Below are 14027 nucleotides of genomic sequence, written 5' to 3'. Positions count from 1 at the left end.
TTTGTATATGGGCACTTCAGCCTCTCAAGTTCTTCCAGGCAGCCTGGCAGGTTTCCCATGGCCAATTTGTTCTAATTTCCAGAATGATAAATTTTTCAAACAATTTTTTTTATGCACCATAGATGCATTGTTAAGAGCAAATGCCATGGTTGGTAAGAAAACCATGAAAGAATTCCCCTTTTATACTGCATCTATCATCCCATCCGGAATCCTTCTATTTTTGGATTGTGTTTTTGCTGAAGATTCAAAGAACTATCAGTAGTTTCAATTTTCACAAAGGTCCCTCCAACCAGCCCTAGTTGATAATTACCTAAATCATTATTTTGGAAATGGATTTTGGGGTTTAATTTCTGATGTCCACATGTGTGAGTATAACTTTAAGTTCCTTCCTGCTCAAATCAAGTACCTTGGAGAATCTATTCCTTTAAAGAGGTCCAAGACATGGGGACTGGGCCTCTGTATTCTGGAGCTATAGAGAACCAGATAGGCTTAGACCTTCCCTGAACAGAAGGATATTTAGCATATGATCTCTTTGCCTTCTCAGTGTAGTCCACCTGACCCTGGACTAATATTGCATCCACACATGAGGGGCAAATGTGGACTTGGAATGATAATTTAGATCCACTCAATCCCCTCCAAAATTGGAGGGATAAATCAGACAAATGAAGACAAAGTAATTTCTTGGAACTAAATTGATTTGTATATTCACTACAATTCTCTGCTTCGGTACCAGTCTATCAGCAATGGCTAAGGAATCTTGGGAGAATCTCAAAATTGTAATATATAGCGAACAAGAGCCAGGTCCTTTTGGCATAAATACAATAATGGAACTCTTTCTGCATGAATTTCAGCAACATTGGTATAGTTTGCACCAAATGCAATCCTTATTTTAGGCTTAAAATGGAGGCCAAGTAGTATAGGGCGGTGATGGGTTATGAAACATTAGACTTATCAACAAATTGAGAAAAAAAGTGCCACTACTCATTTTGAGATAGTTTATCTCAGCCGTATTTTCTTCCAAAGGCCTATGAACAATGAGGAATAATTAGTAGGGGGAAGCACTTGAGGTGAGGGCTCCAAGTGTAATTTCTTAGACACCTGGTTACTTCTTTTGTGACCCTTATTACTTGATTTGCTAAGAAGTATGGGAGACCAGATGCCCTGTGTTCTTCTCTGAGACTTTCTGAAACCAATATGAAAATGAACTTGACTGTCAAATCAAGGTGAGCTTGATGAGCTCTTTTTGGGAAATTTCTTTGTCCATTCTTTTTTTTTTTTTCCCTTCACAGAAATTATACCACTTGGAGTTCACAGGAGATCCCACAAAGGTACATTATCTTTCTTATTTTGATTTTACCTCTTGGCTCCTTTAAGTTACTCAATGAAACAAGTAATGAATATTCATGAAGCACCTACTATGTATGAGGCAATGTCAAGTGGTAGAATTCTTGCTACTATGTTCTAGTTAACTATAGAAAAAGTAGCCATCTCTGAATGAAATCATTCAACATCATAACCTTTAAAAATACCCCATTATATTTTTGGGACACAATGAACCATAACAGAAATTTCCTTTTCAAGAGTGTTACTAACCTTTTCAGTTTCAGAGTAGCTTCTAGACCAAGGATTCTGTGTGTGTGTGTGTGTGTGTGTGTGTGTGTGTGTGTGTGTGTGTGCATGCGTGTGTATGTGTGTGCGTGTGTGTGTGTGTCCTTTTGTTTTATTCAAAGGGATTTTGATTCTTTAAAATTATAAAATACTATATATACAATTACAGAAGAAATCAATCATGTTGAAAAATAATTTTGATTTTTTAAAATATACCTTCAGTTCATAAATATCAGATTAAGAAATGCTAATAAGGCTTTATATAATTTTCCCCTACCATCCTAAAACCTCTTTGAAAAGAGGTCACTAGGGCCACCTAGGTGGTACAGTGGATAAAGCACCAGCCCTGAAGTCAGGAGGACCTGAGTTCAAATATGGCCTTAAATACTTAAATACTCCTAGCTGTGTGACCCTGAGCAAATCCCTTAACTCCAATTGCCTCAGCTTAAAAAAAGAAAAAAAAATTAAAATCGTTCTGTAGGTAAGGATGTGGAGAGTAAACCTTTTTATTCCTGTCAGAAAATTTGAAGTAAAAATACACAACATTATAGAATGATAAACCATTTTAGGTGAGTCAATGATTCTTTACATTAGTCTCAGAGATAAAACCAAAGTTCCAGGCAATTCAAGATTTTTTTTTACTAATCCTTATACTCCTAGTAAAACTCTATGAAAACAGCTTTAATTGTAATGGGAGATTTTTGATCTGGACTAATTATTAAGTGGAAAATATATGAAGTAGACTGATCATTTGACACTTCAAATCTTGTTCACTCATTTCAGGAGTAATCTATCTACCTTTCTCATCACCTTTGCTATAAAATTAGTAGGTTAGAATATGTAGAAGTTACTGAAACTTCAAGCTTTTTGAAAGATATTTAACTAAAATTCCATATATGAAAAGAAATGCTCTTGAATTAAGCAGAAAAGATATTATGATAAATTCTCTCCAATCCCACTGTCTTCATGGATGACCTTGTGAATCTTTCCAGTTCCTTGCCCCATGACTGTATTTAAACTCTGGTTTGTGTATGATGTAAATATTTTCTTTCTTCTTTCAGCCATGCTATTCCATTGATAGTCTATCTCTGTAGTTTGGTTTGCATTCATGGTAGTATGCTATAGAGGAAAGCATCTTGGATTAGAAATTACACTATGACTCTAGACATTGCTCTTCTGTTTTCAGAGTCTCAATTATATTTGGAAAAGAATGAGATGTAGAATGTTGTTTTGTTTGTCTTTTGTTCTAGAAAAGAACCATGGAATCAGGAAGATGATACCATGATATCCAAGTGATTTGGGTTTAAGATACAAGAGGTGGTGCAAAGTTATGAGTCTCCCTTTTCTCCACTGGAGCCATTTGTGTCCAGTGGCAAGATTTTAAAAATTTAAACATAAAAAGGCCAAGATCTTTCTCTCCATCCAGACTTTCTTACTTTATAGATAACCAAAAAAGTTCCTCAGGAAGAGGGACTATTTTGATCAAATCTGCAATCCATATATCACTGTCATATAATTATAGAGATATCCATAGAATAGAATGTTTGTTGAATAAGAAGGTTCAATTAAGTGATTCCCAGGCCCAACTAATTCTGTGTCTATGATCCAACATTTCCCTTGAAACTCAGTTTTCTTATTTGTATAATAATCTAGTACAATAGTCATTTCACTTCCTACCCAATGAGAATGTCAGAACCAAATGAGAAAATAGGTGTCTATCTGAATTATAAATGAGAAACTGCTCCTTTTCTCCATTGAACAATTTTATTGAGATTCATGGAATCATAGAATTTAAACATGGAAAGGACCCTAGTATTTGTTTAAGTCCACCCATACCTGAAAGGAATCTCCACCACAGCATACCTGACAAGTGATCATCTAACCACTTCTTGAGGATCTTTACTAAAAGGTAAATCACTACCACCCAAGGAAGTCCAGTCCAATTTTTGTTATTGTTGCTGTTCAGTTTTTTCTGTAGTATTCAACTCTTTGTGACCACTTTTGGGGATTTTCTTGGCAAAAAAATATTGGAGTGGTATGTGATTTCTTTCTCTAGCTCATTATATTGATGAGGAAATTGAGGCAAATAGGGTTAAGTGACTTGTCCAGAGTCACATAGTCAGTGTGAGTATAGTGAGTGAGTACAGATTTGATGTCAGGTTTTCCTGTTTCCCAGTCTAGTGCTCTATCTACTGTGCCATCTCTCTGCACATATTACAGTTTTGGACAGATTTTAATTAAGAAGTTTTTTCCTGACATAAAGCCTAAATGAGTTCTTTGCAACTTCTATTCATTGCTTCTGATTTTACCTTCCTGCACAATTTCCAAACCTCTTCTATTTGACAATAATTCACATTCTTGTACATGGATGACATCTTGCCCTTTCCCCTCCCATCTTATGTTTCGTAGTATTTTCAAAAAATATTTTTCATGCATTTAAATGCCTTCAGCATTTTTGTCTATACTCTTCTCAGTGCCCTTTAATTCACCAATATTCTTTGGAATGTAAAATATCCCTAGAGGAGCAAAACACTTAGTATGGTATCTATCTATTGAAGAACTATTATCTTCTTATTCCTTCAGTCCTCTCTTAATGCAAATGAAGATTGTTAGTTTTTGTTTTTGGTTTTTTTTTTCCCTCTACATTCTACTATTGACTCATATTGGCTTTGTAAAATGTCTCCAGATTTTTCTTTCAGACAAATTGCTAACTACATTTTCCCTATATTTTATTTATGGAATTTATTTTTTAATTCAAGTGTAAGATATAGCATTTATTCCCACTAGATGTGACTTCCTCAGATTCACCCCAATGATCTTTTAAGATATTTTTTAATCCTAACTCTCATTCAGCTTATTAGCTTGCCCTTTTAAAGTTGGGGGATGTGCAAATTTGATATTCATATATGTTCTCATCAAAAATCAGTGATAAAAAGCTTAAATAGCATAAACCCAGTTATTAGAGTAGGTTTCCAGATTGTTTCCAATAATTGTTTGCAGGGACTCAGACTCTCTCAATGCCATTCTTCACTACCAAATACCTGAGAATTTTATTCAGCTCCCATCAGTAATACCTTCCTACATTTCTGACTATGCAACAATTTTTTTGATGTTCTAATTTACTGAACTGAAATCATTTTCAATAAATCCAAATGTAATTGATTCATAAGTAATCAATTCATTGGTGAGATAAAAACAATGCCTACAATTGTCTTTGCAATTCAGTCACTCACAGTAAAATTTCAGGTCCTTTCCCCTCCTGACTTTAACAGAGCATAAGGAGATTATGTCCGTCCTCTATCAAGTATAGAGAAAGGACATACAAATGAATTTATTTTGTTTTGAGGGGAAAATACAGCTATAGTACTATTTTCTTTCTTTCAGGATGATGTGTTCATACCTATAGTTGTGGATGGAGTATTTTGGCCCAAAAGTCCTGAAGAACTCTTGGCTGAAAAACAATTTGCTGACATTCAGGTCATGATGGGAATCACCAATGATGAATTTGGCTTCCTTTTACCAAATGTAAGAGCACTATATTTCTCCTGGAATTTTGTATTCATCTCTTTTTCTCTCTAGGACCAGAAATTCCCCATTGGTTAATCTGAGAAAAGGCTTCACTCAGTATGCTGGATGCGCCTCTACTGCTGATTCTGAGCTAACAACCTATACTTCTGTTGCCTAACACAAAACACCATTTCTAAGGATTCACTTTAGGCAATTGTTAAGTTGTCTGGGTGAAGTTTGTGTCTAGCTCTTTCCCACTCAAAGAATCTTAGTACATTGGAGCTTTAAGGCACAGAGTCCAAATCTCTCATTTCATAGATGAAAAAAAAAACTAATTTCCATAAAATGCAAGAGATTGCTTTGTCAGTATAAGGATTAGAGTCCATTTTTTTCCCACATTTTGTGTTGTGCCCCATGATCCATAAAATATATAACATCCTTGTTCTCACTTGGGATTCCTTCCTATTAAAATTGAAAAGGTTTTGCATGAAATCATGGGCTTGATCCTTTCTGTCTTCTTCAATGTGGAAACAATATAATACTGCTGGAAGAGCAGTAAGCTGCAGATATGAATTCTAATTCTGATTCTGTTACTAGTTTGCATGGGACCTTCTGTAAATCACTTGATACCCTTCTTTGAATTATAGCCTCCTTATCTGTGAAATGAATTGGTTGGACTGGATCAAGGAGCTATTTAACTCTAAATCCCATGATGAATTAAGTCACTTGAATACAAAGAGTAATTATTCTTGTGTAAATGGTTCAAAGTTACCTCTACCAGGGGCATCTATATTCTAAAAGTTAACATCATAATAAACTAGGGAAATATGGTTCTAGTATCAGTTAAGCTCCCTTCAGACTTCCTTACTATGTCAGTAGTAGCTAGAAACTTCTCATTGATCAACCTTCTGGGCACTGTGAGATTCCCCATTCTGCCTTTTCAAAAGAAATGAGAAAATGCTTTACTCATCTTTTTACTTAAGTGGTTTTCTGGAATATTTAGAGAACTATTTTAATTTATTAAACTAACCTTACTACCCTACTCATCAGAGAAGTTTCCTTCCAATTTGAAGATAAAATCATCTTCCTCATTTGTGTTACATAATTTCTTTTATTTTAGATCAATGCTTTTTGTAAAACTTGGTTCTTTTTTTTCAGGCATTAGGATATCCTCTGTCAGAGAATGGATTGGACCAAGAAACAGCATCAACACTGTTATGGGATTCATATCCACTTGTTGTAAGGAAATTTAGAGATTTAAAATATAAGATTTGGGAGGCAAGTTAAAGCATAGATAGCCAAAGTTAGATAAAAAAGCTTAGAACACTGAATATTAAAACTCAAGAGAACCCAATGCTCATCTTGCTCAAAGCCCTCATTTGGGAATGGGGAAAGCTGTGGCACAGAGAAGGGATGCAGTTTCTCAAAGGTCACACATACCCATCTATTGCAATTTCCATTGATTTATTATTCTTTCCATTTCAGGGCAGACCCCAAGTACTCAAAGAACAAAGTAATTTAAATGGTCTCTTTGTGTTAGAAAACAGAAACCTTTGAGTTTTGTTTTGTATTTTTAAAGCAAAATTTAACAATTGAATATTCTAGATCATAAGTGTCACAAAACAAAATGTTTTAAGCAATAATATTCAAAAAACTAAATTGATTACCCATACAGATTGTTCAGGGTACCAAAAAAAGTGGTATGACATGTAAAGTAAAATCAGTGAGACAATACATGTATTCAATACATTATATCTTCTCTAACTGATACCCCACTCATTTTGGTAGTAATTTTGCCCATTTTGGATGCAGTGGAATAACATATTGTTTATACCTGCTTTAGGCACTTATCCAAATATACTTTATGTTATACTTTTTTGTTATTGTTTTAGCTCCCTCTTTTAGTTGGGCAAGATTGGGGTAGAACTTGACTTGTAATTTTATTGGAAATTTCTCATGAGAAAAATTATTTTGCTAATTATGCTTGGCAACTTCTTAGCTATTTATAGTTTTAAAGAAGAGTCTTTAGCATAAAAACACTAAGAAACTTATCCAGCATCACATAGTATGTTTCCAGAAACAAAATTAACCCCAAGTCAACTCCCTCTCTACTATATCATGCCGTAAGAAATCTGTCTTTGTCATCTCTGTTTTCTGCTAATTATCTAGCACAGGAACCAAACACAAAATAGTAGACGTTAAAATAGGCATTTTACTTCTAATGTCAATAACGTATTTCACAAAAACAATATTTTAGAAGACACTATATTTTAAGTTAAAAATAGAAAATGTTATAAACAGATTATTTACTTGAATAATTTATAGCAGGATTTCATAATATTATGATGAGACCTTTTATAATGTATTCACAGGGTTGTGTAAGATGTTAAGTTGGAGTAACTTTAAGTAAGACATCACATTTATTGAAAGATAAAATGAAGTATGGGTGGAAATGAATGAATGTGACTATTTTTTCACTCCTTGCTTCATTGACTATTTTAGGAGATCCCTCAAAACCTTGTACCTGTGATAACTCAGGAGTATCTTGGAGTGACAGATGATCCTGTCGAAAAGAAAAGGCTTTTTCTGGACATGCTAGGAGACTTGACATTTGGAATCCCAACTGTGATTTTGGCTCGGAATTTCAGGGGTAAATTTCTGAGGACTATGAGATGCGGAAATGATGATACAGCATGGTATATGCCTTACAACTTTTAGTCAAAGATATTAGCTTACTCCATAGCTTCTTGGGATAGACCCTACCCAGATGCTTTGTAGACACTTGCCTATATAATGAAAATATTTCTGGAATTTGAAGACCTGAATTGCAATTCTCAATTGAATATTTCCTTGATGGAAAGGACATGAAGTTTCTTATGTTGATTGTGAAAGAGGAGCATTGCTGAATTTAGATTAGGGACATTGGTCATCTTGGGAGGAGCAGCACTTTGGAGAGTACCCCAAACTTAATTATGATTGCTAAATATTGATTATATGATATATAGTTATTCCTTCCATATTGAAATGTTCTCATCCTAGTTTCAATATGACAGGGATTGGCAAAAGAAAATAGATGGAAAATTTGAGGGGAGTTTTGTAGAAGCTGCAGATGACACACAATTGCCATCAGAAGACAGAAGTTTAGAAACTCAGAAATGCAAAAAATACAAGCTTATTTTTATATAATATCAATCTAAATTTTATAAGGTACTATGAACCCCAAATAAAATAAAAAGAAGAAATTTAGACTTTTCTATTACAAAGGAAGAGCAACAATTTTTATGTGGATTTTCTAAATTGCAGCAGCATCATGTTCCTAACTCCCATGATATCAAAGGGATAATGGTATAAGATTTTATAACTAGTAGGACTCATCTAATTGAGTCCTTTTTTTTTTTTTTTTTTTACATTTTAAGAAGCTGAGAGCTAAGAGGAAGACTACATAACCTTTCCAACATTATACCTATGTGTAAAAAACTAAATCAGCTTCCCTTATCAAACTGGCTAGATGACTGTGTTTGTATGATACCAATGGGATTTTAATAGGATATAAAAGTCTAAATAAGACTCTATGCTCATAGTGAAATCTAAACTTTTATATGAGTAAGGCAGGACTCTGGTTTTTAATGAACATCTCTGGGCTAAATAACAACTTTTGACATAACTTCCTTTATTCAATGTGGGCCATTATAATTCATGCTTCCATTGACACCTTCAGTTGTATCATATCCCCTAGATTTAGGCTTTTCAATCACTTAAAATGATTAAATATGATAGAGAACAAGCCTTTTATTATTTAAATTTCCCGAAGAGAGTCAGAAGTTCTAAATCTGATAAAAGATTCTAGAATTTTTCTCTACTTTCTTTTCTTTCAGATTCAGGTGTACCTACCTACCTATATGAATTTCAGCATGAGGCCAGTATTTGGGGAAATATAAAACCAGCAACAGTCAAGGCAGACCATGGGGATGATCTCTTTTTTATGTTCGGTTCTCCATTTTTAAAAGGTAATAGATCTTTATTTTCTACATAAACTTTATAAAAATGTTACCTAATCTCCTTTTCTAAAAAAATAACTATTAGTCCTTATGTGCATTTAATCCCTTTACATAACCAAAGTACCTTCCTATCTCTTATCTCATTTGGCATTTACAACACCCCTGTGAAGTAGAAAGGGTGATTTATTATTTTCAAATTATAGATGAGAAAATGAAGGTCAGAGAGTGAACTGGCTTGTTAGAACTGGAACTTGAACAAACATCTTTGATTCTTCACCAAAAGTCTTTAAGCAGAGACTAGACCACCACTTGTTAGGAATGGAGACAGTATTAAAGTTCTGGGAAGGTTGAATTAGAAGATATCTGAAGTCCCTTCTGGATCCGAGATTCTCTGATTTTGAGCAGTGGTTCAACTCTTTTCCAGGAGTCTGATTTCCTTTAATTATTGCCATACCTTAGAAAATACTCATAATGAAGATAGGAGAGCAGAGTCTCCTTCAAAGTAAGAGTGCCCATTAGTGCACTTGAAGTTCAGTCTATGGCCAGGTGGCTTCAGCTTTGTTCATTTTTTTTTCTTTCTTACTTTTTTTTTTTTCCCTGAGGGAATTAGGGTTTAGTGACTAGCCCAGGGTCACACAGCCAGTGTTAAATGTCTGAGGTCAGATTTGAGCTCAGGTCCTCCTGACTTCAAGGCTAGTGCTCTATCCACTGCATCACCTACCTGCCCTACCTTTGTTCATTTTAAAGCTTTGACCTCTATACTTATCTCCAATTTTCTCTCTGCCTTGTTCTAACTGGCTACATGGGACTCCTTAGGGATCCCTAAGCATTACCCACTAAGAAAAAGTATCTGAATCCATTCTTTTTATGAATTTACTTTTCTATTGTCAGTATCATGAATATCCTTTAGGTAAAATGTTAACACTATAGCTGCCCAGGTTTGACTGAAACTTAGTATAATAGTAAAAACAATGTATCTGAAGTCTAAGAATTCGCTTTCAAATCTTAGTTCTGTTACTTATATGATATTGGCAGGCCATGCCACCTCCTCTTTCGTTCTCAGGTTCTCAGCTGGTAAAGGGAATGGGCTCAATTAGATGAGTTCTCCAAGCTGTTAAAGCTCATACGTTATATAATTTGTAAAACATGGTTAAGATTAAGTTGATGTTATGTTACTACTGAGCTTATATCCAAAGATATATTAAGAAGGGAAAGGGACCTGTATGTACAAAAATGTTTGTGGCAGGCCTCTTTGTAGGGACCCAAAACTGGAAACTGGGTGGATGCCCATCAATTGGAGAATGGCGGAATAAATTGTGGAATATTATTATTCTGTAAGACCAACAGGATGATTTCAGAAAGGCCTGGGGAGACTTATATGAACTGATGCTGAGTGAAATGAGCAGAACCAGGAGATCATTATACTCTTCAACAACAATACTGTATGAGGATCAGTTCTGATGGTCATGGCTCTCTTCAACGAGAGGATCCAAATCATGTCCAATTGATCAGTAATGAACAGAACCAGTTACACCCAGTGAAAGAACATTGGGAAATGAGTATGGACCATAACATATGATTTCCACTTTTTCTGTTATTGTTTGCTTGCATTTTTGTTTTTCTTCTCAGATTATTTTTACCTTCTTTCTAAATCTGATTTTTCTTGTGCAGCAAGATAACTGTATAAATATGTATACATATATTGTATTTAACATATGCTTTAACATATTTAACATGTATGAAACTACCTGCCATCTAGGGAAGGAAGTGGGGGGAAGGAGGGGAAATTTGAAATAGAAGTTTTTGCAAGGGTCAATTTTGAAAAAATTACCCATATGTTTTGTCAATAAAAATCTATAATTAAAAAAATCTAGACTGAAAAAAAAAGATTAGGTTGCTGCCCAAAAAGAGCACCCAAAATAGAAATAACATATAAAAGAGAGATCCAGAAGTTTGAGAGGAGGAGAGAGTGTCCAAGAGGGAGTGAGATATAAAAGCAAAGAACATAGAATAGGCACTGAAGAGAACTTTGCAATTTTGCTCATTTACAGTTTATATTCACATTGTAATATCTATATTCTTATTTTCAGATGGTTTCTCAGAAGAAGAGAAGCAATTTAGCAGGAGGATGATGAAATATTGGGCCAACTTTGCTAGGAATGGGTGAGAGTCATAACATAAAAAAGAGAAACAGTTAACAAACAATTTTTATTGATAGTTTTAGTTTTTATATGCCTTATTATTTTTTTAAAATTAACCAACTTAGGAACTACATCTCAAATTAGATAAGGAAATGCTAACTTATGGAACCCTCCCTTGTTTTGCAAAATAAGAAGGGAGGATACATTCTCATATCTCTTCTTTGAATCCAAGCTTGGCCATTAAAAATATCACAGCATTCATTTTTGTGAATCATTACCATATTTTATTTACATTTTGCAGTCATTGTATTTTTTTCAAGGTTCTACATATTTCTGTCTACCTCTCATATTCCTTATTTCTTATAGCTCAATACTCTCATTACATCCATCTAGCACAACATATTTAGCCATTCTTCAATTCATGTTTATCCACCATTTTTTTTGCTACTACAACCTTTGCTGCTTTAGTGTTACTATAAACATTTCTGTACTTTTTGGATCTTTATTTTTCTCATTAATCTACTTGAGGCAAATGACTAGCAATGGGCTTTTGGGTGATATAGAATATCAATATTTTGGTCACTTTATTTGTGTAATTCCAAATTGTTTTCCATAATGGTTAGAGCAACCCATAGTATGTTAGTTTGTCTGTCCTTCTGCAAACTCTCTCACATTGACAAATTTTCCCTTTTGTGATATTTGCCAATTTTATAGGTTAGCAATTCATCAGAATTTCTTGGATTTGTATTTCTTTTATTATAAATGATTTATACTTCTTTCATCTGATTGTTTATATTTTGCATCCTTTTTTGATCAACAATTCATATTCTTTGAATACTTATATGTCAGATAATACTTTTAATCTAATGTAATTGTCCTAGATCCTGCTGCATCAAACACTTAGATATATTTTGATAAAGAAAGAATTATTTCCATATATTTGTGTTATGTTCTCTCATAAATGCACATGACATTTAAATGGAGAATCAGCCCAAATTTAGAATTTGATGGTAGAAAATTAGGGAAATATTTGGTCAAGGCTAATCATTATATCAGTATTGTTAGTCTTTAAATGTAATTTCTCTTATTTGAAGTCTTCATAAGTTTTCCACACTACGCACTGAATCTCTGCTGGATATATTGCTGAATTGGGATTCCAAAGTGAACTATTCCCTGCTGAATAATTCTTGATTGCCCATGCTAAGTTCTCTCTTGAATCTATAGATAGTTCTTTTTCTTCCTCTAAGAGGTACTTCCACATGAGTGATTGTCTCCCTGAATCTGCTTACATCTGGAGGTTGTTTTTATTTGCTACCTCCATTGGGCCTCAAACTCTTTTCAAGTAACTCTACAACTCTTATATTGGTTTCTACTTCTGAGCAAGTAGCCTTCCTATTAAGTACCATGTCCAAAAGGAGAAGAAGAGAGAAATCTCTTTCTGTCTCTAGTCATACTTGCTAAGGGTTAGAGTCTCTCTAGAGGACTGCAGTTAGTCCCTTAACCTTTAAATGGCCCTAAATATATTGCTTCCAAAAAAGATTGCTTCTTCCAACTCAAAGACTGATATTCACCCTTTGGAAAGGTATCACCAGGTTGTTCCCATTTTATTAAATGTCCTGAAGTTGTCAACTGTGATTACATCTTCTTGAGTTATCTGAAGTGGAGATTAGAGAAAAAGTCAGCTCCCTTTCCACTATCCCACTGCATCAAATAGGGAATTTTTAACCAAATAATTGGGGTTCTTGAATTTATCAAATATTGAGCTACTGGGTTTATTTGCTTATAATTCTTCTTTACCTAGTCTATTTCACTGATTTATTTTTTGGTTTTTAATCAATACAAATAGTTTTGATAATATTACTTTATTGTATTATATGAAGTCAAAGTGCTGTGGGAAGGGGAAACTAAATAATGCCCAAATGCTAGAAAAATGTTATCTGCATATTTAGTGGATTGTCCAATTCTTCCTCCCTTTTAGCACTACAACCACTAGTAATTAAATGATCATTTCTGAAAAACATTTGTTACATTTCCAGAAACCCCAATGGTGGAAGTTTGCTGACATGGCCTCAGTATGAGATAGATGAAAAATACCTGCAAATGAAGATTGACTCCAAAATAGCTGAAAAGCTGAAGGACAAGGAAGTGGAATTTTACACTAACCTGTGGGAAAAGAAATAATGTAAATGATGAATAGTAAAAAGATCATAATTAGATATTGTCTAGATAAGTCAATTACCTATCCTTCAAAAGAAACCTCAGTGTATCTGGAAGAAAAAACATTTTTGCTTTAATATGGGTGTCTAGATCAGGTAGTAGGGCAGCTTCTCAACAAAAAGATGGAAGGGTAAAATGTAAACAGCCATATGTTAACCCCATGTGTATGAGGGTGTGGGGCCCTGCACTTTGACACCTGGTAATGAGAAATCCAGAGTCAGTAATATTTTCTTCTTTCAATGAATATAGTTGGCTTGTGTTCTATTAAATAAAATCATTTGTGATTTTTGTTACTTATACCAGAGTTTTAGTCTTTTGTTTGGGGAAAAATCAACCTTTGAAATCAACACTTTTAGCTCTTGCATTTGAGTTACATAACAGTTTTTCTCTGTAATATTTCCTGTTTGGGCCATGGTACAAAATGTGATTCCCAAGTATTACATCCAAGAAACATTTTTTTCCCATATGTGACTCTGCTTATCCAAAAGAGCAGGAAATCCCATTTGCTTATAATCTAAATGAAACCTTCAGAGGCCATGTAATAACTCTTACACTC

The 14027-nt window shown here is 34.1% G+C and overlaps 1 protein-coding gene across 1 annotated transcript in view; it reads left to right on the top strand.

Annotated features, from left to right (window-relative positions):
* Positions 1-13768, top strand: part of LOC141557588 (liver carboxylesterase 1-like) — a 49718-nt gene extending 35950 nt beyond the window's left edge. The window contains exons 9-15 of the mRNA XM_074293451.1: positions 1290-1328; positions 4993-5133; positions 6274-6354; positions 7618-7765; positions 8991-9122; positions 11204-11276; positions 13291-13768. Of these exons, the coding sequence (XP_074149552.1) occupies positions 1290-1328; positions 4993-5133; positions 6274-6354; positions 7618-7765; positions 8991-9122; positions 11204-11276; positions 13291-13435 (759 nt within the window). The 3' untranslated portion in view covers positions 13436-13768. The remainder of the gene's footprint in view (positions 1-1289; positions 1329-4992; positions 5134-6273; positions 6355-7617; positions 7766-8990; positions 9123-11203; positions 11277-13290) is intronic.
* The last annotated feature ends 259 nt before the right edge of the window (positions 13769-14027 follow it).

Source organism: Sminthopsis crassicaudata, chromosome 2, assembly GCF_048593235.1.
Source record: "Sminthopsis crassicaudata isolate SCR6 chromosome 2, ASM4859323v1, whole genome shotgun sequence".
Lineage (NCBI taxonomy): Eukaryota > Metazoa > Chordata > Mammalia > Dasyuromorphia > Dasyuridae > Sminthopsis > Sminthopsis crassicaudata.
This window is presented reverse-complemented; position numbering and strand designations above follow the sequence as displayed.